Raw genomic sequence first — 26,753 nt, 5'->3', positions numbered from 1 at the left:
TTTTTGTTACTTGCGCTCACACAGTTCACTTCTCTTTGGTGTTGGTAAGGAAGACGAATTTTGAATGCAGCTCTGGATGTGGATGTGCTCTAGTCCCTCCATTGGCTGTATTCACAATTCTTCTGTTGGTTTCTCAGGGATCTAACTCTGTCATCGTCAAATGATCTTTAACAATGGCTTTCACTTTCATACTGATTGGTAGCAGAATTTTGAATGCAGCTCTGCAGGTGGATGCGCTCTATCCACAACCTGTGCGGCAATCACAATTCTTCTTCTTTTGCTTAAAACATTGATTTCTCTCCACTCCGCAGTTAGACCTGGAGCAGCACGTGTGTCCCCTGTGGCCCCTTTGTCCCCTGCGGCCCCTTTGTCCCCTGCGGCCCCTTTGTCCCCTGCGGCCCCTTTGTCCCCTGCGGCCCCTTTGTCCCCTGCGGCCCCATTGTCCCCTGCGGCCCCATTGTCCCCTGCGGCCCCATTGTCCCCTGCGGCCCCATTGTCCCCTGCGGCCCCATTGTCCCCTGCGGCCCCATTGTCCCCTGCTCTTTGGTAACTGTAAGCCAGTTAAGTTTTAGGTGCAACTCTGGTTGCGACTAGAAAAAAACAAAAGAAAAGCCAATGCAATTGTTTTGCACAGATAACATTTCAAGAAGTTTTGTGAACATTTTACTAATTGGATTTTGATGTCGGCTGGATTTACATCACATCAATCAATGGATTTACTCCAATCACACCCAGAGCTGCAATCAAAAATGATGCCAGTGGCTTAGCACTGTGGCACGGTGCGGTAGCAGAATGAAGCCGGCAGATGATGTAGGCTGTGATGGTGGCGTACGTGGGCAGAGGTGCCGGCCTCGTGCCGCCTCCTCGCGTCTTTACACTTTTCCTTACGTCTCCGCTCATGGTGTCGGCGGCGTCTTATTGATGCCGCGTTGGGTTTTCTTTTCATACAAGTTTTATTCTTCTGATAATTCTCCTTTATTGCTTCCCCCACTTAACCACGCGGCGTCTGTAATCACAGCGCGGGGACACAATGGGCTGTATTTAGTGTCCGCTCGCTCACTGCCATTTACTGCAGGCGTCTGTGGTTAACGGGATTGTGCGGCCGAGGGGCGGCCATAATCCTGATCGTGGGCACGCGACTAAACTAGAAGGACCGTCACCCGCCAGAACAGGGCGAGTCCTTCTACAATGAGGTCTGTACCCGAGGGTTACTAGTGCACATTCCCGTAACGGTCATCATCCAGCTTTCCCTGGGCCCTGAGCGGCAGCTAACTGCAGTAGGCACCAGGAGGATCAGCATGAGCGGAGGTATAAGCACCAGGAGGATCAGGATGAGCGGAGGTATAGGCACCAGGATGATCAGTCTGAGCGGAGGTATAGGCACCAGGATCAGTCTGAGCGGAGGTGTAGGCGCCAGGGTGATCAGACTGAACAGAGGTATAGACACCAGGATGATCAGGCTGAACAGAGGTATAGGCACCAGGATGATCAGTCTGAGCGGAGGTATAGGCACCAGGATCAGTCTGAGCGGAGGTGTAGGCGCCAGGGTGATCAGACTGAACAGAGGTATAGACACCAGGATGATCAGGCTGAACAGAGGTATAGGCACCAGGATGATCAGGCTGAACAGAGGGATAGGCACCAGGGTGATCAGACTGAACAGAGGTATAGGCACCAGGATGATCAGGCTGAGCGGAGGTATAGGCACCAGGATCAGTCTGAGCGGAGGTGTAGGCGCCAGGGTGATCAGACTGAACAGAGGTATAGACACCAGGATGATCAGGCTGAACAGAGGTATAGGCACCAGGATGATCAGGCTGAACAGAGGGATAGGCACCAGGGTGATCAGGCTGAACAGAGGTATAGGCGCCAGGAGGATCAGGCTGAACAGAGGTATAGGCACCAGGATGAGCAGGCTGAACAGAGGTATAGGCGCCAGGATGATCAGGCTGAACAGAGGTATAGGCACCAGGATGAGCAGGCTGAACAGAGGGATAGGCACCAGGATGATCAGGCTGAACAGAGGTATAGGCGCCAGGAGGAGCAGGCTGAACAGAGGTATAGGCACCAGGATGATCAGGCTGAACAGAGGTATAGGCGCCAGGATGATCAGGCTGAACAGAGGGATAGGCACCAGGATGAGCAGGCTGAACAGAGGGATAGGCACCAGGATGATCAGGCTGAACAGAGGTATAGGCGCCAGGAGGAGCAGGCTGAACAGAGGTATAGGCGCCAGGAGGAGCAGGCTGAACAGAGGTATAGGCACCAGGATGAGCAGGCTGAACAGAGGTATAGGCGCCAGGATGATCAGGCTGAACAGAGGTATAGGCGCCAGGATGATCAGGCTGAACAGAGGGATAGGCACCAGAATGATCAGGCTGAACAGAGGGATAGGCACCAGGATGATCAGGCTGAACAGAGGTATAGGCGCCAGGAGGAGCAGGCTGAACAGAGGTATAGGCGCCAGGAGGATCAGACTGAACAGAGGTATAGGCGCCAGGATGATCAGGCTGAACAGAGGTATAGGCACCAGGATGAGCAGGCTGAACAGAGGGATAGGCACCAGGGTGATCAGGCTGAACAGAGGGATAGGCACCAGGGTGATCAGGCTGAACTGAGGTATAGGTACTAGGATGAGCAGGCTGAACAGAGTTATAGGTACCAGGATGATCAGGCTGAACAGAGGTATAGGCACCAGGAGGATCAGGCTGAACAGAGGGATAGGCACCAGAATGATCAGGCTGAACAGAGGGATAGGCACCAGGATGATCAGGCTGAACAGAGGGATAGGCACCAGGAGGACCAGGCTGAACAGAGGGATAGGCACGAGGGTGAGCAGGCTGAACAGAGGTATAGGCACCAGGAGGACCAGGCTGAACAGAGGTATAGGCACCAGGAGGACCAGGCTGAACAGAGGTATAGGCACCAGGAGGACCAGGCTGAACAGTGGTATAGGCACCAGGAGGATCAGGCTGAACAGAGGTATAGGCGCCAGGATGATCAGGCTTAACAGAGGTATAGACACCAGGATGAGCAGGCTGAACAGAGGTATAGGCACCAGGGTGAACAGGCTGAACAGAGGTATAGGCACCAGGGTAATCAGGCTGAACAGAGGGATAGACACCAGGGTGAACAGGCTGAACAGAGGTAAAGGCACTAGGATGAGCAGGCTAAACAGAGTTATAGGCACCAGGAGGATCAGGCTGAACAGAGGGATAGGCGCCAGGAGGATCAGGCTGAACAGAGGGATAGGCGCCAGGATGATCAGGCTGAACAGAGGTATAGGCACCAGGAGGACCAGGCTGAACAGAGGTATAGGCACCAGGATGAGCAGGCTGAACAGAGGTATAGGCACCAGGAGGACCAGGCTGAACAGAAGTATAGGCGCCTGGAGGACCAGGCTGAACAGAGGTATAGGCACCAGGATGATCAGGCTGAACAGAGGTATAGGCGCCAGGAGGAGCAGGCTGAACAGAGGTATAGGCGCCAGGAGGATCAGGCTGAACAGAGGTATAGGCGCCAGGAGGACCAGGCTGAACAGAGGTATAGGCGCCAGGAGGATCAGGCTGAACAGAGGTATAGGCGCCAGGAGGATCAGGCTGAACAGAGGTATAGGCACCAGGAGGACCAGGCTGAACAGAGGTATAGGCATCAGGAGGACCAGGCTGAACAGAAGTATAGGCGCCTGGAGGACCAGGCTGAACAGAGGTATAGGCGCCAGGAGGACCAGGCTGAACAGAGGTATAGGCGCCAACATCAGGCTGAACAGAGGTATAGGCGCCAGGAGGATCAGGCTGAACAGAGGTATAGGCGCCAGGAGGATCAGGCTGAACAGAGGGATTGGCACCAGGAGGACAGGCTGAACAGAGGGATTGGCACCAGGGTGATCAGGCTGAACAGAGCGCCCCCCACAGCTCGGCTTCTGAAGATGCGAGTTCTGATTGGGTGAAGTTGTTGTATTGGGGCTTCAGCCGTGTGGAGAGGAATCCGCTGCCCCTTCCTCACAGCACCTGCTTATACACGGATGGTCGTCTATGGACTGCATGGACAGGGGCGTAATGGACAGACTCTGCTATGGGCTCTTTACTGTTAACCACAGCGCCCCCTCTGGCCGCAGCTCGTGTCTGGTCATGCTGGTGTGTCCTGCAGTGACTAGAGCTGGAGATCTGCCCTGACTCTTCGTGCCTCAGTTTAGGAAACTGCTCATGTGATTAGCGCCCCCTATGTAGAAAATAACAGGACATTCCCTTCCTGATGTTAACCCTTTCCTCGCTGTATTTTGCAGACGGCATCAGTGTCAGCGGCTTGCCGGTGTCCAGTCCCTTCCGACACATCGTCAAACCCAGAGTGGAAAGCAAAGCGCTGATCCCCCCGGAGAGCAAGCGGAGCGGCGACTTCAGCCACGTGAAGGTCAGTGGTGAGAGGAATCCACCCGATCTCCTGAATCCGGGCACAGGGACGTCTCCTCCTGCACCGTCATGTCATTAGCCATTGTTAAGTGAGAATGATTAGAGCCCACAGCAGCACAGAGTGTTTAAGAGGGAAGCTTATTACTCTTACCCCAGTAATATAACAGCATACGGAGGTTGAATTGGGACCCGGGACCTTGAAGCTAAACTCCTCCAGGTGCTGCTTCTGCCAGCAGCGCAGAGTATTTCAGGACTAAATACAGTTAACTATATTGACCTTGGTAGTCGGTCACCTATTGAGAAATGTAAGGGAATGAGCCAGGTCCACAGCAGCACAGAGTATTTCATGAGATTAGGGAGTGTGCTCCTCTTATAGGAGGTTACATAGCGGAAGGTGCAGATTCCGGCAGCAGCACAGAGTGTTTCAGGGGAGGCGTGTGCTGATGCTGTGAGCGGCTGTGACCTGTGCACTACTGATGATGTCATTGATGATGTCAGGGTCGTCCGCTATGTGTGATGAATGGAGGAGCCGCGGTAATGACGGCCGCCAGGTACCCAGCTCCTCGCAGACGGATCAGCGCCTGAATACGACCCGTCACCGACCCGTCCCCGACCCGTCCACGACCCGTCCCCGACCCGTCACCGACCCGTCCATTACCCGTCCCCGACCCGTCCACGACCCGTCCCCGACCCGTCCCCGACCCGTCCCCGACCCGTCCCCGACCCGTCCCCGACCCGTCCACGACCCGTCCACGACCCGTCCCCGACCCGTCCCCGACCCGTCCATTACCCGTCCCCGACCCGTCCACTGCCATAAGAGCAGCGAAGAGCGGTGACCCTGCCGACCTCTGTAACACCCGAGTATTATAGGGCGGCACCGTGTGTGTGGATTATAGGGCGGCACTGTGTATGTGTGTGTATTATAGGGCGGCACTGTGTGTGTGGATTATAGGGCGGCACCGTGTGTGTGGATTATAGGGCGGCACCGTGTGTGTGGATTATAGGGCGGCACCGTGTGTGTGGATTATAGGGCGGCACCGTGTGTGTGGATTATAGGGCGGCACCGTGTGTGTGGATTATAGGGCGGCACCGTGTGTGTGGATTATAGGGCGGCACCGTGTGTGTGGATTATAGGGCGGCACCGTGTGTGTGGATTATAGGGCGGCACTGTGTGTGGATTATAGGGAGGCACCGTGTGTGTGGATTATAGGGCGGCACCGTGTGTGTGGATTATAGGGCGGCACCGTGTGTGTGGATTATAGGGCGGCACCGTGTGTGTGTGTGGATTATAGGGCGGCACCGTGTGTGTGTGTGGATTATAGGGCGGCACCGTGTGTGTGTGTGTGGATTATAGGGCGGCACTGTGTGTGTGGATTATAGGGCGGCACTGTGTGTGTGTGGATTATAGGGCGGCACTGTGTGTGTGGATTATAGGGCGGCACTGTGTGTGTGTGGATTATAGGGCGGCACCGTGTGTGTGTGGATTATAGGGCGGCACCGTGTGTGTGTGGATTAGAGGGCGGCACCGTGTGTGTGTGGATTAGAGGGCGGCACCGTGTGTGTGTGGATTAGAGGGCGGCACCGTGTGTGTGTGGATTAGAGGGCGGCACCGTGTGTGTGTGGATTAGAGGGCGGCACCGTGTGTGTGTGGATTAGAGGGCGGCACCGTGTGTGTGGATTAGAGGGCGGCACCGTGTGTGTGTGTGGATTATAGGGCGGCACCGTGTGTGTGTGTGTGGATTATAGGGCGGCACTGTGTGTGTGGATTATAGGGCGGCACTGTGTGTGTGTGGATTATAGGGTGGCACCGTGTGTGTGGATTAGAGGGCGGCACCGTGTGTGTGGATTAGAGGGCGGCACCGTGTGTGTGGATTAGAGGGCGGCACCGTGTGTGTGGATTAGAGGGCGGCACCGTGTGTGTGGATTAGAGGGCGGCACCGTGTGTGTGGATTAGAGGGCGGCACCGTGTGTGGATTATAGGGCGGCACTGTGTGTGTGTGTGTGGATTATAGGGCGGCACTGTGTGTGTGGATTATAGGGCGGCACTGTGTGTGTGGATTATAGGGCGGCACTGTGTGTGTGCATTATAGGGCGGCACTGTGTGTGTGTGCATTATAGGGCGGCACTGTGTGTGTGTGCATTATAGGGCGGCACTGTGTGTGTGTGCATTATAGGGCGGCACTGTGTGTGTGTGCATTATAGGGCGGCACTGTGTGTGTGTGCATTATAGGGCGGCACTGTGTGTGTGTGCATTATAGGGCGGCACTGTGTGTGTGTGCATTATAGGGCGGCACTGTGTGTGTGTGCATTATAGGGCGGCACTGTGTGTGTGTGCATTATAGGGCGGCACTGTGTGTGTGTGCATTATAGGGCGGCACTGTGTGTGTGTGCATTATAGGGCGGCACTGTGTGTGTGTGCATTATAGGGCGGCACTGTGTGTGTGTGCATTATAGGGCGGCACTGTGTGTGTGTGCATTATAGGGCGGCACCGTGTGTGTGGATTATAGGGCGGCACCGTGTGTGTGCATTATAGGGCGGCATCGTGTGTGTGTGCATTATAGGGCGGCATCGTGTGTGTGTGCATTATAGGGCGGCATCGTGTGTGTGTGCATTATAGGGCGGCATCGTGTGTGTGTGCATTATAGGGCGGCATCGTGTGTGTGTGCATTATAGGGCGGCATCGTGTGTGTGTGCATTATAGGGCGGCACTGTGTGTGTGTGCATTATAGGGCGGCACCGTGTGTGTGGATTATAGGGTGGCACTGTGTTTGTGTGGATTATAGGGCGGCACCGTGTGTGTGGATTATAGGGCGGCACTGTGTCTCTCCCTCCAGCTTCACCCACCCTTGTTTATAGACTTCTGTAGGCAACAGTAGTAATTTGATCCTTCACTGAAGACAGATCCGTAGACAGATTTGAGGCGGGAGACAAAAAGTGACAATAATAATGTAGTTAGTGTTTACGGCAACTATTTGCGGACAACCCAACTTCTTAAAACGCTGGTTCGGTCTCCTAATGACGTTGAGATAGCGCAGCTGTAGGAGCAGTAAGCCGGCTGTTAGCGATGGCTAGACTCCTCATAGAGAAGGCAGAGGTGGTTTATTACTATCTCTGCCCTCCTGAGCGCTTAATATATTGTGCAGACCTTGTGCTCTGCCGGATCCAGCAATCGCCTGGTCGCCAGGAGGGAGCAGGAGATTCTACTTCTCTGCTGACAGTGGAGAGTGGAGGCTGAATTTGCCCTGTAATTGGGGCTGGCATGGCTGGCCCGGTTACAGGGGAAATCTGCAAAAATATATATATATATCTTAAGTTAAAATTCCCCTCTCTTAGGTCTTTTATGGCCTTAATAAATAAGTAAAAAAAAAGAATAAAATACAAGGAAAAATTAATAAATGAAAAAAGAAGAAAGTGACTGCTTATCCAAATGGCTGTTTCTTGCCCCGCCCCCCAAAAATATATATGTTCGATATATAAAACTAGTTGTAACGGAAAAAGCAACAAAAATTAAAATGTATTTTATTGTATTCATTAATCCTTTGTAGTCTAAAAAAAAAAAAGAGAAAATATGTGAAGAACAGACTTGCGATTCATTTTCTTCATTCATGTCGCCCCCCCCCCCCTCGCCTCCGTATCGGTAAAAATATAAAAAGATACAAACGAAAATGACATAAAAAAACATTTTTCACTGTTTCGCTGCACATTCAACATTTGAGCTCAGAAAAGGCCAAAAATAAAAAGTTACAAACTCCCCCGTCATCCAGTATGAATGAGCTCACTGACAGATTCTCAGTTAACTCATTCGACTCACTGACAGATTCTCAGTTAACTCATTCTGCAGCCAGCAATAGACAGTGTAACAGAGGGTAAAGATTGGAAATGGTTTAAACATTTTTATGATACTGAAATGTTCTTTTCTTATATATTTTTTTTTTATTTTGGATCCAAATGTAAGTAAAAAAATAAAAAATAAAATAAAGGTGGACAACCATCTTTAACAGTTTGGTTACAACTTTCGCAAGTCCATTCAGATCCAAGGATCATGTCCGTGTCTGACGACCGCTCTTAGCCCTCATTATTCCCCGTAACCAAGATGTTTGCTCCGCTGCAGTTTTCCACATGATCACATTTTAGTTCGGCTTTGGATTTAATTTTGCAGTAAATGTCAGCCATTAATTATGGGAGCGAGTGTTCAGGTGAGCGGCAGACAGTGATGGATGCACGGCCCAGGGTTGTCAGCAAGTCAGAGATACAGGAAGATGAGACGTGACAGAATGAACACACAGGGTCATGTGCGTTACCCTCCCAAATAACAGCCAGCCACAGATGATACCCCGCTCAACCATGCAGTCAATAATCCGGCTACGTGGTGTTTATGAGGCAGGTAAGGAAAAGTGTGACGGATTTAATTTTAAAAGTCCCTTTAATATCTGAAGAACATATTTTAGGGAGGAACAGGTTTTCACATTTGATCATCAATGTCTCCTGCTAAGGTGTGATCTGTCCAAAAATATATCTACTATAATACTGCCCCTATGTACAAGAATATAACTACTATAGTACTGCCCCTATGTACAAGAATATAACTACTATAATACTGCTCCTATGTACAAGAATATAACTACTATAATACTGCACCTATGTACAAGAATATAACTACTATAATACTGCCCCCTATGTACAAGAATATAACTACTATAATACTGCTCCCTATGTACAAGAATATAACTACTATAATACTGCCCCCTATGTACAAGAATATAACTACTATAATACTGCCCCTATGTACAAGAATATAACTACTATAATACTGCTCCTATGTACAAGAATATAACTGCTATAATACTGCCCCTATGTACAAGAATATAACTACTATAATACTGCCCCCTATGTACAAGAATATAACTACTATAATACTGCCCCTATGTACAAGAATATAACTACTATAATACTGCTCCTATGTACAAGAATATAACTGCTATAATACTGCCCCTATGTACAAGAATATAGCTGCTATAATACTGCCCCTATGTACAAGATCACAACTACTATAATACTGCCCCCCTATGTACAAGAATATAACTACTATAATACTGCCCCTATATACAATATAACTACTATAATACTGCCCCTATGTACAAGAATATAACTACTATAATACTGACCCCTATGTACCAGAATATAACTACTATAATACTGCCCCTATGTACAAGAATATAACTATTATAATACTGCCCCCTATGTACAAGAATATAACTACTATAATACTGCCCCCTATGTACCAGAATATAACTACTATAATACTGCCCCCTATGTACAAGAATATAACTACTATAATACTGCCCCCTATGTACAAGAATATAACTACTATAATACTGCCCCTATGTACCAGAATATAACTACTATAATACTGCTCCTATGTACAAGAATATAACTACTATAATACTGCCCCTATGTACAAGAATATAACTATAATAATACTGCCGCTATGTACAAGAATATAACTACTATAATACTGCCCTCTATATACAAGAATATAACTACTATAATACTGCCCCTATGTACAAGAATATAACTACTATAATACTGTCCCCTATGTACAAGAATATAACTACTATAATACTGCCCCTATGTACAAGAATATAACTACTATAATACTGCCCCTATGTACAAGAATATAACTATAATAATACTGCCGCTATGTACAAGAATATAACTACTATAATACTGCCCTCTATATACAAAATATAACTACTATAATACTGCCCCTATGTACAAGAATATAACTACTATAATACTGTCCCCTATGTACAAGAATATAACTACTATAATACTGCCCCCTATGTACAAGAATATAACTACTATAATACTGCCCCCTATGTACAAGAATATAACTACTATAATACTGCTCCTATGTACAAGAATATAACTACTATAATACTGCTCCTATGTACAGGAATATAACTGCTATAATACTGCCCCTATGTGCAGGAATATAACTACTATAATACTGCCCCTATGTACAAGAATATAACTACTATAATACTGCTCCTATGTACAAGAATATAACTACTATAATACTGCCCCTATGTACAAGAATATAACTACTATAATACTGTCCCCTATGTACAAGAATATAACTACTATAATACTGTCCCTATGTACAAGAATATAACTACTATAATACTGCCCCTATGTACAAGAATATAACTATAATAATACTGCCGCTATGTACAAGAATATAACTACTATAATACTGCCCTCTATATACAAGAATATAACTACTATAATACTGCTCCTATGTACAAGACTATAACTACTATAATACTGCTCCCTATGTACAAGAATATAACTACTATAATACTGCCCCTATGTACAAGAATATAACTACTATAATACTGTCCCCTATGTACAAGAATATAACTACTATAATACTGCCCCCTATGTACAAGAATATAACTACTATAATACTGCCCCCTATGTACAAGAATATAACTACTATAATACTGCTCCTATGTACAAGAATATAACTACTATAATACTGCTCCTATGTACAGGAATATAACTGCTATAATACTGCCCCTATGTGCAGGAATATAACTACTATAATACTGCTCCTATGTACAAGAATATAACTACTATAATACTGTCCCCTATGTACAAGAATATAACTACTATAATACTGTCCCCTATGTACAAGAATATAACTACTATAATACTGCCCCTATGTGCAGGAATATAACTACTATAATACTGCCCCTATGTACAAGAATATAACTACTATAATACTGCTCCTATGTACAAGAATATAACTACTATAATACTGCCCCTATGTACAAGAATATAACTACTATAATACTGTCCCCTATGTACAAGAATATAACTACTATAATACTGCCCCTATGTACAAGAATATAACTACTATAATACTGCTCCTATGTACAAGAATATAACTACTATAATACTGCCCCTATGTACAAGAATATAACTACTGTAATACTGCCCCTATGTACAAGAATATAACTATAATAATACTGCCGCTATGTACAAGAATATAACTACTATAATACTGCCCCTATGTACAAGAATATAACTACTATAATACTGTCCCCTATGTACAAGAATATAACTACTATAATACTGCCCCCTATGTACAAGAATATAACTACTATAATACTGCCCCCTATGTACAAGAATATAACTACTATAATACTGCTCTTATGTACAAGAATATAACTACTATAATACTGCTCCTATGTACAAGAATATAACTACTATAATACTGTCCCCTATGTACAAGAATATAACTACTATAATACTGCCCCCTATGTACAAGAATATAACTACTATAATACTGCCCCCTATGTACAAGAATATAACTACTATAATACTGCTCCTATGTACAAGAATATAACTAGTATAATACTGCCCCCTATGTACAAGAATATAACTAGTATAATACTGCCCCCTATGTACAAGAATATAACTACTATAATACTGCTCCCTATAGATACATATAGCAGAATACCACGTGTCCTGATGCAGTCTTGCTGGCTGTCATACAGGAGCGGCTGCTGAGTGATGCCGGTGATGTAATGGGGGCTCAGGATACAGGGACTGTGTAGTGGGGTGAGGATCTTCTGGCCTCTCTGATCTGTGACAGCGGTGGATGAGATTTATCAGTGATCCATATGACGGATGACTCGGTAGCTCATCACCCTGCACTCCAGCTCTGTGCTCTCCCACCTGTCGCCTCTCACCATTGCCTCATCCTGTTGTTGTACGTCGCCCTGCGGTGATCTTGTTGGCAGCAATAAATCTGTAATAATACAATTTGCTGAAAGATTTCATGTCGGAGAGTGCACTTGTGCCAAGCAGAGTTGTCTGACAGCATCAGTGAATATATAGGGTGACACTATAAAACCGCACACCGCTGTGTCAGCATCAGTCTCCTATGTTTTCTAAATTACTAGTTGGTACCACAGGGGGCAGTAGTGAGCCCTATTAGTTTTCATACAGTTATTACTGACTTGTAGAGTAAAGAAAATTACTAAGAGGAAAACTTTCATTAGTGAATTTACAGTGGCTTGCAAAAGTATTCACAACCCGCCCCCCTACTTGGATTTTTGTCATCCGATTTGTGTGTGATGCATCAGCACTAAATAGTCTAAGTTTGTGTAGTGAGAAAAATATAGGCAACAATTTAATTTATGGACTCTAATAACTACAAATTGGCATGTGCATATATATTCACTCCTTTTGCTATGAAACCCCTAAAAATTTCTGGTGCAATCAATTCCCTTCATAAGTCCCATGATTACTGAGAGGACGTTCACCTGTGTGCAATCTAAGAGTCACATGTCTGTCAGTATATACACTTTACCTTTTCTGAAAAGCCACAGAGGCTGCAACACCATTAAGCAAGAGGCACCACTAACCAAACACCATGACGACCAAGGAGATCTCCAAACAACACCATGAAGACCAAGGAGATCTCCAAACAACACCATGAAGACCAAGGAGATCTCCAAACAACACCATGAAGACCAAGGAGATCTCCAAACAACACCATGAAGACCAAGGAGATCTCCAAACAACACCATGAAGACCAAGGAGATCTCCAAACAACACCATGAAGACCAAGGAGATCTCCAAACAACACCATGAAGACCAAGGAGATCTCCAAACAACACCATGAAGACCAAGGAGATCTCCAAACAACACCATGAAGACCAAGGAGATCTCCAAACAACACCATGAAGACCAAGGAGATCTCCAAACAACACCATGAAGACCAAGGAGATCTCCAAACAACACCATGAAGACCAAGGAGATCTCCAAACAACACCATGAAGACCAAGGAGATCTCCAACCACCACCATGAAGATCAAGGAGATCTCCAAACAACACTATGAAGACCAAGGAGATCTCCAAACAACGCCGTGGAGACTAAGGAGATCTCCAAACAACGCCGCGGAGACCAAGGAGATCTCCAAACAACGCCGCGGAGACCAAGGAGATCTCCAAACAACGCCGCGGAGACCAAGGAGATCTCCAAACAACGCCGTGGAGACCAAGGAGATCTCCAAGCAGCGCCGCGGAGACCAAGGAGATCTCCAAACAACGCCGCGGAGACCAAGGAGATCTCCAAACAACGCCGCGGAGACCAAGGAGATCTCCAAACAACGCCGCGGAGACCAAGGAGATCTCCAAACAACGCCGCGGAGACCAAGGAGATCTCCAAACAACGCCGCGGAGACCAAGGAGATCTCCAAACAACGCCGCGGAGACCAAGGAGATCTCCAAACAACGCCGCGGAGACCAAGGAGATCTCCAAACAACGCCGCGGAGACCAAGGAGATCTCCAAACAACGCCGCGGAGACCAAGGAGATCTCCAAACAACGCCGCGGAGACCAAGGAGATCTCCAAACAACGCCGCGGAGACCAAGGAGATCTCCAAACAACGCCGCGGAGACCAAGGAGATCTCCAAACAGCGCCGCGGAGACCAAGGAGATCTCCAAACAACGCTATGAAGACCAAGGAGATCTCCAAACAACGCTGTGGAGACTAAGGAGATCTCCAAACAACGCCGTGGAGACCAAGGAGATCTCCAAACAACGCCGCGGAGACCAAGGAGATCTCCAAACAACGCCGCGGAGACCAAGGAGATCTCCAAACAACGCCGCGGAGACCAAGGAGATCTCCAAACAACGCCGCGGAGACCAAGGAGATCTCCAAACAACGCCGCGGAGACCAAGGAGATCTCCAAACAACGCCGCGGAGACCCAGGAGATCTCCAAACAACGCCGCGGAGACCCAGGAGATCTCCAAACAGCGCCGCGGAGACCCAGGAGATCTCCAAACAGCGCCGCGGAGACCCAGGAGATCTCCAAACAGCGCCGCGGAGACCCAGGAGATCTCCAAACAGCGCCGCGGAGACCCAGGAGATCTCCAAACAGCGCCGCGGAGACCCAGGAGATCTCCAAACAGCGCCGCGGCGACCCAGGAGATCTCCAAACAGCGCCGCGGCGACCCAGGAGATCTCCAAACAGCGCCGCGGAGACCCAGGAGATCTCCAAACAACGCCGTGGATAAAGTTGTTGAGAAGTAAAAGTCAGGGTTGGGTTATGAAAGAAAAAATAAAAAAATCTCCCAATCTCTGATGAACCCCCGGAGCACCATAAAATCCATTATCATCAAATGGAATGAACACGGTACCAGAATAAACCTGCCGAGACCGGGCCACCCACCAAAACTCTCAGCCTGGGCAAGGAGGGCATTAATCTGAGACGCAGCATAGAGACCAAAGGTAACCCTGAGGAGCTGCAGAGTTCCTAAGCAGAGACTGGAGCATCTGTCCATACGACCACAATAAGCCGTACACTCCAGAGAGGTGGCCTTCATGGAAGAGTGGGCAGAAAAAAGCCTTTACTTACACACACAAATTGTAAGGCTTGTTTTCAGTTTGCCAAAAGACGTGGTAGTCTCCCCAAATGTATGGAGGAAGGTGCTGCGGTCAGATGAGACCAAAATTGAACTTTTTGGGCACCAAGTTAAACGCTATGTCTGGTGCCCAACCAACACTGTTCATCACACCAAGAATACCATCCCCAAAGTGAAACATGGTGGTGGCAGGGATGTTTTTTGGCAAGAGAGACAGGGAAAATGTTCCAAGTCGAGGGGAAGATGAATGGTGTGAAATACAGGGATATTCTTGAACAAAACCTTTTTCAGTCTGTCAGTGATTTGAGACTGGGACGGGGGTTCACCTCCAGCAACACAATGACCCAAAGCATCCTGCTAAAGCAACACTAGTGGTGTAAGGGGAAACGTGGAAATGTTTTGGAGGGGCCGAGTCACAGCCCAGACCGTAATCCAATTGAGAATCTGTGGTCAGACTTGAAGATTGCTATTCTCCAGAGGAAGCCATCTAACTTGAAGGAGCTGGAGAAGTTTTGCCTTGAGGAATTAACAAATATCCCAGTATTGAGATATGGTAATCTCATAGAGACTTATCTAAAGCAACTTGCAGCTGTAAATGCCGCAAAAGGAGGCTCTACAAAGTACTGATCTAAGGGGGAGTGAATAGTTATGCACACTGAAGTTTTCAGTTATTTTGTCCTAGTTGTTGTCTGCTTCACAAGAAAAAGAAAACCAAATATGTTCACAGTCGGCATGATCTTTGTTCTTTACACGGATTGATGCAAAGCCTCAAAAAGAACCGTGAAATTCCAGGTTGCGAAGTAGCAAAACACGAAGAATGCAAAGGGGGTGAATACTTGTGCAAGCCACTGAGCTCGCTCCTGTACATGGAGGCCGATGATGCAGATCCCCTTCGGCAGGTGGAGAGAGGGGACAGGTTTTCCTGAGGACAGCGTTGCTTCCTGCTCCAGTTATTTTTAGCTGCAGTTTGTTCCCCGTTGCGCTGTTTAAAGATTCATTGCGGCTGTTAATAGGTGTATTTATAACCGCTCGGTCACCGGCGGAGCCGGTGCGCCACCGTGATGAATGCGAATTCTGTGCTAGGGGCCAGCTGCCATGGAGGCCGTTAACCCTTTATGACAAGGCTGTCGGCTTAGGACTTAAATTTTTATACATAATTTCCAGTTACTTGTTGTCTCAAGAAACGTTCTCAAAAGTTTTTAATAAACTTTCTAGCTTAGTTCGGTTTTAAAGGTCTCTGCTTTCTGTCATTGATGAGAGAAGTATTAGAATGTTCTTTGCTGACCTAGTACTTGCTACAATTGTATCCAGACCCCGTGCCAGCCTTCAGACTCCAATCCCATACATTTTCTGCTAGATTCATGCGAGCTGTAGGAGTTTCCATTTTTCGGTTCCATCGTAAGAAATGTGCCAACCTGCTCCAGACAGAGTACACCACTGATTTCTGCTGGCTCGTCCATCAATTTAACAGTAATAAAAAAAAACAAAAAGAACAATGGAGGCTCCAACACACGCGATGCATTGTAGCAAAATATCAGGACCGGATGATCGTGTGCAACTCATGTTCTTAGAGAGTTACAAGGTAACGAACTCTCAGCGGTGTGAGGGTCCAGTTCCTTATGGGTATACAGCTTATAGATCCAAAGAAGACAATTCGCATTCTGAAGAAACAACTTTTCTATTCATTCACAGCCAGTATAGATCTTGAAAAAGGTTAGAAAGTGAATTTCAGAAGTCTGCTACCAACTTTTCATGATAGAATTTCACTTTACAGCGGGTGAAATAAATATTGAACACTAAACCAATTTTCTAAGTAAATCTATTTTTAAAGGTGCTATTGACGTGAAATTCTCACCAGATGTCGGTAACAACCCAACCAAGGCTAAAGAAATCAAACCACAAATGTCCATAAATTGTGTAATAATGAGAAATGACATAGGGAACAACACGCTTACTGAAATGTACCGTATGTAATACTTCAGACAAAAAAAAACCTTTGTTGGTGATGAAGCTTCAAGACACCACCTGTATGGAGAAACTAGTCGCAGGCATTGCTCAGGTGGGATTTTTGCCTATTCTTCCACACAAACACTCTTCACATCCTGAAGGTCCTGTGGACTGCTCCTATGAACTCTGAGCTTTAGTTCCTTCCATAACGGTGATTGGCTCGGCCATTTTAGAAGCCTTATTTTCTTTCTCTGAAACCCATTGAGAGTTTCCTTTGCTGTGTGTTTGACATAATTTTTTTGCTGACATGTCCACCCTCGTTTCATCTAAATGATCCTGGTAGATGGCAGCAGATTTTTATCAGGAATGTCTCAGTACCATTGTCCATTCATCCTTCATTCAATTACGTGAAATTTGCCAGTGCTTTATGCTGAAAAACAATCCCACGCGACGATGTTCCCACATCCACACTTCACTGTTGGTATGGTGTTTTGGGGGGTGATATACAGTGTCTTTTGGCAACCAAACATGGTGTGTATTATGGCATCCATAGAGTTCAATTTTGGTCTCTTCTGACCAGACTATAGTCTCCCAGTATTTCACAGGCTTGTCTAAATGTTGTTGAGCAAACTGTAAGCACGTTTGAACATTCTTTTTGTTCAGCAATGGAGTTTTTCATGGTGAGCGTGCATACAGGGCTTGGAGGTTGGGTGCATTACTTATGGTTTTCTTTGAAGCATTTGTGCCTGCTGATTCCAGTCTTTCCACAGGTGGTTCCTTGGCTCTTGGACAAATTCTTCTGATAATTATTTCCACTCCTGTGTCTGAAATCTTGTGGGGAGCTCCTGGTCGTGGCCGGTTTATGATGAAATGATGTTCTTTCCACTTCCGTATTATGGCCCCATGAATAATTAGACTTACATGTGGTTAAATTCTTGTTAATTAGAGTTTTGTAGTCTAAACTTTAACTTTGCTCCTAAGTCTTTCATTGAGGTGTACTCATTTATTCTCTTATTTTATTGATTCTTCTCCTCTGAATAATCCACTTTTCTTTTTTTTTTTGCAAATCCGCCGTACGGTCCCAGAGATATGAGCCTTTTTATATAGAGATTGTGGCGCAGAGGATCCTCTGGGGCTTGTCTATAGGCAGTGAGCCACTCCCTCTTGGTAAAGACCATAAAAATTAGAAGGAAAAAAAAAAGGGCCATATCTCTGGAACCATATGGCGGATTTAAAAGAAAAAAAAAATGTAAAAAATGGCGACTTTTGACCTGGTGACAGGTCCTCATTACTTAATAAAAAAAACTACTGCAATTTGTAATATACTTTGTGTTTCAATTTATCACTATTTGCAAGATCTCTGCTTGCGGTCAGTACGGTCACATTTTTATTACTGCATCAAAACTAAAGACACATATGAACGTCGCCTTATAATGACTGGTTCAAGGGCTCGCATGAGCCTGTATTCTCTCTGATACATGTGAAGGGTTAATCCCGAGCTGCACTCACTGTGATCTCCGCAGCCTTCGGCCAGGACACAGGTATCAGCGATTTTGGTATTTAATGTAATCTAAGGCTCAGGAAAATAGATTTATTTTTCATTTTATTCCCTTTCCCGACCCTCATTTCTCCGAAACAGCAGGCGGTAAATATTTCATGAGACATAACCCGAGCCAAATCACCTGCAGCCTCAGCCCAGCCCCTGTTACCAGAGCGGTGATATCAGGCTCGTCACCCTCCATGTGACGGTATAAGAGCTTCAGGGAGCGCACACCCGACTCTGTGCCGTCCTTCACTCCTTAAATATTTTATAGACACTTGTGAACGTCCGTGTATTGAGAATAGTCCATCATTCACCGCACGAGAGAAAGGCGCTAATAAAAACATCCGATATACTGCCTGAGGGATCATTTTATAAAACAGCATTATAGTCGTTACATTGTACATGCAGTATTATAGTAGTTATATTCTTGTACATAGGGGCAGTATTATAGTAGTTATATTCCTGTACATAGGGGGCAGTATTATAGTAGTTATATTCTTGTACATAGGAGCAGTATTATAGTAGTTATATTCCTGTACATAGGGGGCAGTATTATAGTAGTTATATTCTTGTACATAGGAGCAGTATTATAGTAGTTATATTCTTGTACATAGGGGGCAGTATTATAGTAGTTATATTCTTGTATATAGGGAGCAGTATTATAGTAGTTATATTCTTGTACATAGGGGCAGTATTATAGTAGTTATATACTTGTACATAGGAGCAGTATTATAGTAGTTATATTCTTGTACATAGGGGCAGTATTATAGTAGTTATATTCCTGTACATAGGGGGCAGTATTATAGTAGTTATATTCTTGTACATAGGAGCAGTATTATAGTAGTTATATTCCTGTACATAGGGGGCAGTATTATAGTAGTTATATTCTTGTACATAGGAGCAGTATTATAGTAGTTATATTCTTGTACATAGGGGGCAGTATTATAGTAGTTATATTCTTGTATATAGGGAGCAGTATTATAGTAGTTATATTCTTGTACATAGGGGCAGTATTATAGTAGTTATATACTTGTACATAGGAGCAGTATTATAGTAGTTATATTCTTGTACATAGGGGCATTATTATATTAGTTATATTCTTGTACATAGGGGCAGTATTATAGTAGTTATATTCTTGTACATAGGGGCAGTATTATAGTAGTTATATTCTTGTACATAGGAGCAGTATTATAGTAGTTATATTCTTGTACATAGGGGGCAGTATTATAGTAGTTATATTCTTGTACATAGAGGGCAGTGTTATAGTAGTTATATTCTTGTACATAGGGGGCAGTATTATAGTATTATATTCTTGTACATAGGAGCAGTATTATAGTAGTTATATTCTTGTACATAGGAGCAGTATTATAGTAGTTATATTCTTGTAGATAGGGAGCAGTATTATAGTAGTTATATTCTTGTAGATAGGGAGCAGTATTATAGTAGTTATATTCTTGTACATAGGGGCAGTATTATAGTAGCTATATTCTTGTACATAGGAGGCCGTATTATAGTAGTTATATTCTTGTACATAGGGGGGGGTAGTATTATAGTAGTTATATTCTTGTACATAGGAGCAGTATTATAGTAGTTATATTCTTGTAGATAGGGAGCAGTATTATAGTAGTTATATTCTTGTAGATAGGGAGCAGTATTATAGTAGTTATATTCTTGTACATAGGAGCAGTATTATAGTAGTTATATTCTTGTACATAGGGGGCAGTATTATAGTAGTTATATTCTTGTACATAGGGGCAGTATTATAGTAGTTATATTCTTGTACATAGGGGCAGTATTATAGTAGTTATATTCTTGTATATAGGGAGCAGTATTATAGTAGTTATATTCTTGTACATAGGGGCAGTATTATAGTAGTTATATTCTTGTACATAGTAGCAGTATTATAGCAGTTATATTCTTGTACATAGGATCAGTATTATAGTAGTTATATTCTTAGACATAGGGGGCAGTATTATAGAAGTTATATTCTTGTACATAGGGGCAGTATTATAGTAGTTATATTCTTGTACATAGGGGGCAGTATTATAGTAGTTATATTCCTGTACATAGGAGCAGTATTATAGTAGTTATATTCTTGTACATAGGGGCAGTATTATAGTAGTTATATTCTTGTACATAGGGGCAGTATTATAGTAGTTATATTCTTGTATATAGGGAGCAGTATTATACTAGTTATATTCTTGTACATAGGGGCAGTATTATAGTAGTTATATTCTTGTACATAGGAGCAGTATTATAGCAGTTATATTCTTGTACATAGGATCAGTATTATAGTAGTTATATTCTTCTATAAAGAGGCAGTATTATAGAAGTTATATTCTTGTATATAGGGGGCAGTATTATAGTAGTTATATACTTGTACATAGGGGGCAGTATTATAGTAGTTATATTCTTGTATATAGGGGGCAGTATTATAGTAGTTATATTCTTGTACATAGGGGGCAGTATTATAGTAGTTATATTCTTGTACATAGGAGCAGTATTATAGTAGTTGTATTCTTGTACATAGGCGGCAGTATTATAGTAGTTATATTCTTGTACATAGGGGGCAGTATTATAGTAGTTATATTCTTGTACATAGGGGGCAGTATTATAGTAGTTATATTCTTGTATATAGGAGCAATATTATAGTAGTTATATTCTTGTACATAGGGGGCAGTATTATAGTAGTTATATTCTTGTATATAGGAGCAATATTATAGTAGTTATATTCTTGTACATAGGAGCAGTATTATAGTAGTTGTATTCTTGTACATAGGCGGCAGTATTATAGTAGTTATATTCTTGTACATAGGCGGCAGTATTATAGTAGTTATATTCTTGTACATAGGAGCAGTATTATAGTAGTTGTATTCTTGTACATAGGCGGCAGTATTATAGTAGTTATATTCTTGTACATAGGCGGCAGTATTATAGTAGTTATATTCTTGTACATAGGGGGCAGTATTATAGTAGTTATATTCTTGTATATAGGAGCAATATTATAGTAGTTATATTCTTGTACATAGGGGGCAGTATTATAGTAGTTATATTCTTGTACATAGGGGCAGTATTATAGTAGTTATATTCTTGTACGTAGGAGCAGTATTATAGTAGTTATATTCTTGTACATAGGAGCAGTATTATAGTAGTTATATTCTTGTACATGGGGAGCAGTATGATAGTAGTTATATTCTTGTACATAGGAGCAGTATTATAGTAGTTATATTCTTGTACAGAGGGAGCAGTATTATAGTAGTTATATTCTTGTACATAGGGGGCAGTATTATAGTAGTTATATTCTTGTACATAGGGGCAGTATTATAGTAGTTATATTCTTGTACATAGGGGCAGTATTATAGTAGATATATTCTTGTACATAGGGGCAGTATTATAGCAGTTGTGATCTTGTACATAGGAGCAGTATTATAGTAGTTGTGATCTTGTACATAGGGGGCAGTATTATAGTAGTTATATTCTTGTACATAGGGGCAGTATTATAGTAGTTATATTCTTGTACATAGGGGCAGTATTATAGTAGATATATTCTTGTACATAGGGGCAGTATTATAGCAGTTGTGATCTTGTACATAGGAGCAGTATTATAGTAGTTGTGATCTTGTATATAGGGGGCAGTATTATAGTAGTTATATTCTTGTACATAGGAGCAGTATTATAGTAGTTGTGATCTTGTACATAGGGGGCAGTATTATAGTAGTTATATTCTTGTACATAGGGAGCAGTATTATAGTAGTTATATTCTTGTACATAGGAGCAGTATTATAGTAGTTATATTCTTGTACATAGGGAGCAGTATTATAGTAGTTATATTCTTGTACATAGGGGGCAGTATTATAGTAGTTATATTCTTGTGCATAGGGGCAGTATTATAGTAGTTATATTCTTGTACATAGGGGCAGTATTATAGTAGATATATTCTTGTACATAGGGGCAGTATTATAGTAGTTATATTCTTGTACATAGGAGCAGTATTATAGTAGTTGTGATCTTGTACATAGGAGCAGTATTATAGTAGTTATATTCTTGCACATATGGAGCAGTATTATAGTAGTTATATTCTTGTACATAGGGGGCAGTATTATAGTAGTTATATTCTTGTACATAGGAGCAGTATTATAGTAGTTATATTCTTGCACATATGGAGCAGTATTATAGTAGTTATATTCTTGTACATAGGGGGCAGTATTATAGTAGTTATATTCTTGTACATATGGAGCAGTATTATAGTAGTTATATTCTTGTACATAGGGGGCAGTATTATAGTAGTTATATTCTTGTACATAGGGGCAGTATTATAGTAGTTATATTCTTGTACATAGGGGCAGTATTATAGTAGTCATATTCTTGTACATAGGGGCAGTATTATAGTAGTTATATTCTTGTACATAGGGGTAGTATTATAGTAGTTATATTCTTGTACATAGGGGCAGTATTATAGTAGTCATATTCTTGTACATAGGGGCAGTATTATAGTAGTTATATTCTTGTACATAGGAGCAGTATTATAGTAGTTGTATTCTTGTACATAGGCGGCAGTATTATAGTAGTTATATTCTTGTACATAGGGGGCAGTATTATAGTAGTTATATTCTTGTACATAGGGAGCAGTATTATAGTAGTTATATTCTTGTATATAGGAGCAATATTATAGTAGTTATATTCTTGTACATAGGGGCAGTATTATAGTAGTTATATTCTTGTACGTAGGAGCAGTATTATAGTAGTTATATTCTTGTACATAGGAGCAGTATTATAGTAGTTATATTCTTGTACATGGGGAGCAGTATGATAGTAGTTATATTCTTGTACATAGGAGCAGTATTATAGTAGTTATATTCTTGTACATAGGGAGCAGTATTCTAGTAGTTATATTCTTGTACATAGGGGGCAGTATTATAGTAGTTATATTCTTGTACATAGGGGCAGTATTATAGTAGTTATATTCTTGTACATAGGGGCAGTATTATAGTAGATATATTCTTGTACATAGGGGCAGTATTATAGCAGTTGTGATCTTGTACATAGGGGGCAGTATTATAGTAGTTATATTCTTGTACATAGGAGCAGTATTATAGTAGTTTTGATCTTGTACATAGGGGGCAGTATTATAGTAGTTATATTCTTGTACATAGGAGCAGTATTATAGTAGTTGTGATCTTGTACATAGGGGGCAGTATTATAGTAGTTATATTCTTGTACATAGGAGCAGTATTATAGTAGTTATATTCTTGTACATAGGAGCAGTATTATAGTAGTTTTGATCTTGTACATAGGGGGCAGTATTATAGTAGTTATATTCTTGTACATAGGAGCAGTATTATAGTAGTTGTGATCTTGTACATAGGGGGCAGTATTATAGTAGTTATATTCTTGTACATAGGAGCAGTATTATAGTAGTTATATTCTTGTACATAGGGAGCAGTATTATAGTAGTTATATTCTTGTACATAGGGGGCAGTATTATAGTAGTTATATTCTTGTGCATAGGGGCAGTATTATAGTAGTTATATTCTTGTACATAGGGGCAGTATTATAGTAGATATATTCTTGTACATAGGGGCAGTATTATAGCAGTTGTGATCTTGTACATAGGGGGCAGTATTATAGTAGTTATATTCTTGTACATAGGAGCAGTATTATAGTAGTTGTGATCTTGTACATAGGGGGCAGTATTATAGTAGTTGTGATCTTGTATATAGGAGCAGTATTATACTAGTTATATTCTTGCACATAGGGAGCAGTATTATAGTAGTTATATTCTTGTACATATGGAGCAGTATTATAGTAGTTATATTCTTGTACATAGGGGGCAGTATTATAGTAGTTATATTCTTGTACATAGGGGCAGTATTATAGTAGTCATATTCTTGTACATAGGGGCAGTATTATAGTAGTTATATTCTTGTACATAGGGGTAGTATTATAGTAGTTATATTCTTGTACATAGGGGCAGTATTATAGTAGTCATATTCTTGTACATAGGGGCAGTATTATAGTAGTTATATTCTTGTACATAGGAGCAGTATTATAGTAGTTGTATTCTTGTACATAGGCGGCAGTATTATAGTAGTTATATTCTTGTACATAGGGGGCAGTATTATAGTAGTTATATTCTTGTACATAGGGAGCAGTATTATAGTAGTTATATTCTTGTATATAGGAGCAGTATTATAGTAGTTATATTCTTGTACATAGGGGGCAGTATTATAGTAGTTATATTCTTGTACATAGGGGCAGTATTATAGTAGTTATATTCTTGTACGTAGGAGCAGTATTATAGTAGTTATATTCTTGTACATAGGAGCAGTATTATAGTAGTTATATTCTTGTACATGGGGAGCAGTATGATAGTAGTTATATTCTTGTACATAGGAGCAGTATTATAGTAGTTATATTCTTGTACATAGGGAGCAGTATTCTAGTAGTTATATTCTTGTACATAGGGGGCAGTATTATAGTAGTTATATTCTTGTACATAGGGGCAGTATTATAGTAGTTATATTCTTGTACATAGGGGCAGTATTATAGTAGATATATTCTTGTACATAGGGGCAGTATTATAGCAGTTGTGATCTTGTACATAGGGGGCAGTATTATAGTAGTTATATTCTTGTACATAGGAGCAGTATTATAGTAGTTTTGATCTTGTACATAGGGGGCAGTATTATAGTAGTTATATTCTTGTACATAGGAGCAGTATTATAGTAGTTGTGATCTTGTACATAGGGGGCAGTATTATAGTAGTTATATTCTTGTACATAGGAGCAGTATTATAGTAGTTATATTCTTGTACATAGGAGCAGTATTATAGTAGTTTTGATCTTGTACATAGGGGGCAGTATTATAGTAGTTATATTCTTGTACATAGGAGCAGTATTATAGTAGTTGTGATCTTGTACATAGGGGGCAGTATTATAGTAGTTATATTCTTGTACATAGGAGCAGTATTATAGTAGTTATATTCTTGTACATAGGGAGCAGTATTATAGTAGTTATATTCTTGTACATAGGGGGCAGTATTATAGTAGTTATATTCTTGTGCATAGGGGCAGTATTATAGTAGTTATATTCTTGTACATAGGGGCAGTATTATAGTAGATATATTCTTGTACATAGGGGCAGTATTATAGCAGTTGTGATCTTGTACATAGGGGGCAGTATTATAGTAGTTATATTCTTGTACATAGGAGCAGTATTATAGTAGTTGTGATCTTGTACATAGGGGGCAGTATTATAGTAGTTGTGATCTTGTATATAGGAGCAGTATTATACTAGTTATATTCTTGCACATAGGGAGCAGTATTATAGTAGTTATATTCTTGTACATATGGAGCAGTATTATAGTAGTTATATTCTTGTACATAGGGGGCAGTATTATAGTAGTTATATTCTTGTACATAGGGGCAGTATTATAGTAGTCATATTCTTGTACATAGGGGCAGTATTATAGTAGTTATATTCTTGTACATAGGGGTAGTATTATAGTAGTTATATTCTTGTACATAGGGGCAGTATTATAGTAGTCATATTCTTGTACATAGGGGCAGTATTATAGTAGTTATATTCTTGTACATAGGAGCAGTATTATAGTAGTTGTATTCTTGTACATAGGCGGCAGTATTATAGTAGTTATATTCTTGTACATAGGGGGCAGTATTATAGTAGTTATATTCTTGTACATAGGGAGCAGTATTATAGTAGTTATATTCTTGTATATAGGAGCAGTATTATAGTAGTTATATTCTTGTACATAGGGGGCAGTATTATAGTAGTTATATTCTTGTACATAGGGGCAGTATTATAGTAGTTATATTCTTGTACGTAGGAGCAGTATTATAGTAGTTATATTCTTGTACATAGGAGCAGTATTATAGTAGTTATATTCTTGTACATGGGGAGCAGTATGATAGTAGTTATATTCTTGTACATAGGAGCAGTATTATAGTAGTTATATTCTTGTACATAGGGAGCAGTATTCTAGTAGTTATATTCTTGTACATAGGGGGCAGTATTATAGTAGTTATATTCTTGTACATAGGGGCAGTATTATAGTAGTTATATTCTTGTACATAGGGGCAGTATTATAGTAGATATATTCTTGTACATAGGGGCAGTATTATAGCAGTTGTGATCTTGTACATAGGGGGCAGTATTATAGTAGTTATATTCTTGTACATAGGAGCAGTATTATAGTAGTTTTGATCTTGTACATAGGGGGCAGTATTATAGTAGTTATATTCTTGTACATAGGAGCAGTATTATAGTAGTTGTGATCTTGTACATAGGGGGCAGTATTATAGTAGTTATATTCTTGTACATAGGGAGCAGTATTATAGTAGTTATATTCTTGTACATAGGAGCAGTATTATAGTAGTTATATTCTTGTA

At 42.2% G+C, this 26,753-nt stretch overlaps 1 protein-coding gene and 1 long non-coding RNA gene across 6 annotated transcripts in view; one reads left to right on the top strand and one right to left on the bottom strand.

Annotated features, from left to right (window-relative positions):
- TRAPPC9 (trafficking protein particle complex subunit 9) overlaps window positions 1-26,753 on the top strand; it is a 667,549-nt gene that overhangs the window by 124,767 nt on the left and 516,029 nt on the right. For all 5 annotated transcript variants that reach the window (XM_073679927.1, XM_073679930.1, XM_073679928.1 and 2 more), the window contains one exon: window positions 4,286-4,410. In XM_073679927.1, the coding sequence (XP_073536028.1) occupies window positions 4,286-4,410 (125 nt within the window). The remainder of the gene's footprint in view (window positions 1-4,285; window positions 4,411-26,753) is intronic.
- The window catches only part of LOC141266056 (uncharacterized), a 92,521-nt gene that overhangs the window by 47,606 nt on the left and 18,162 nt on the right, over window positions 1-26,753 (bottom strand). The gene's annotated exons all lie outside the window — the stretch shown is intronic.

Source organism: Phyllobates terribilis, unplaced genomic scaffold (genome assembly GCF_046119375.1).
Source record: "Phyllobates terribilis strain yellow unplaced genomic scaffold, ASM4611937v1 Scaffold_4__5_contigs__length_816908805, whole genome shotgun sequence".
Classification (NCBI taxonomy): domain Eukaryota; kingdom Metazoa; phylum Chordata; class Amphibia; order Anura; family Dendrobatidae; genus Phyllobates; species Phyllobates terribilis.
Note: the sequence above shows the minus strand (reverse complement) of the source record. Positions and strands in the feature narration are given on the sequence as shown.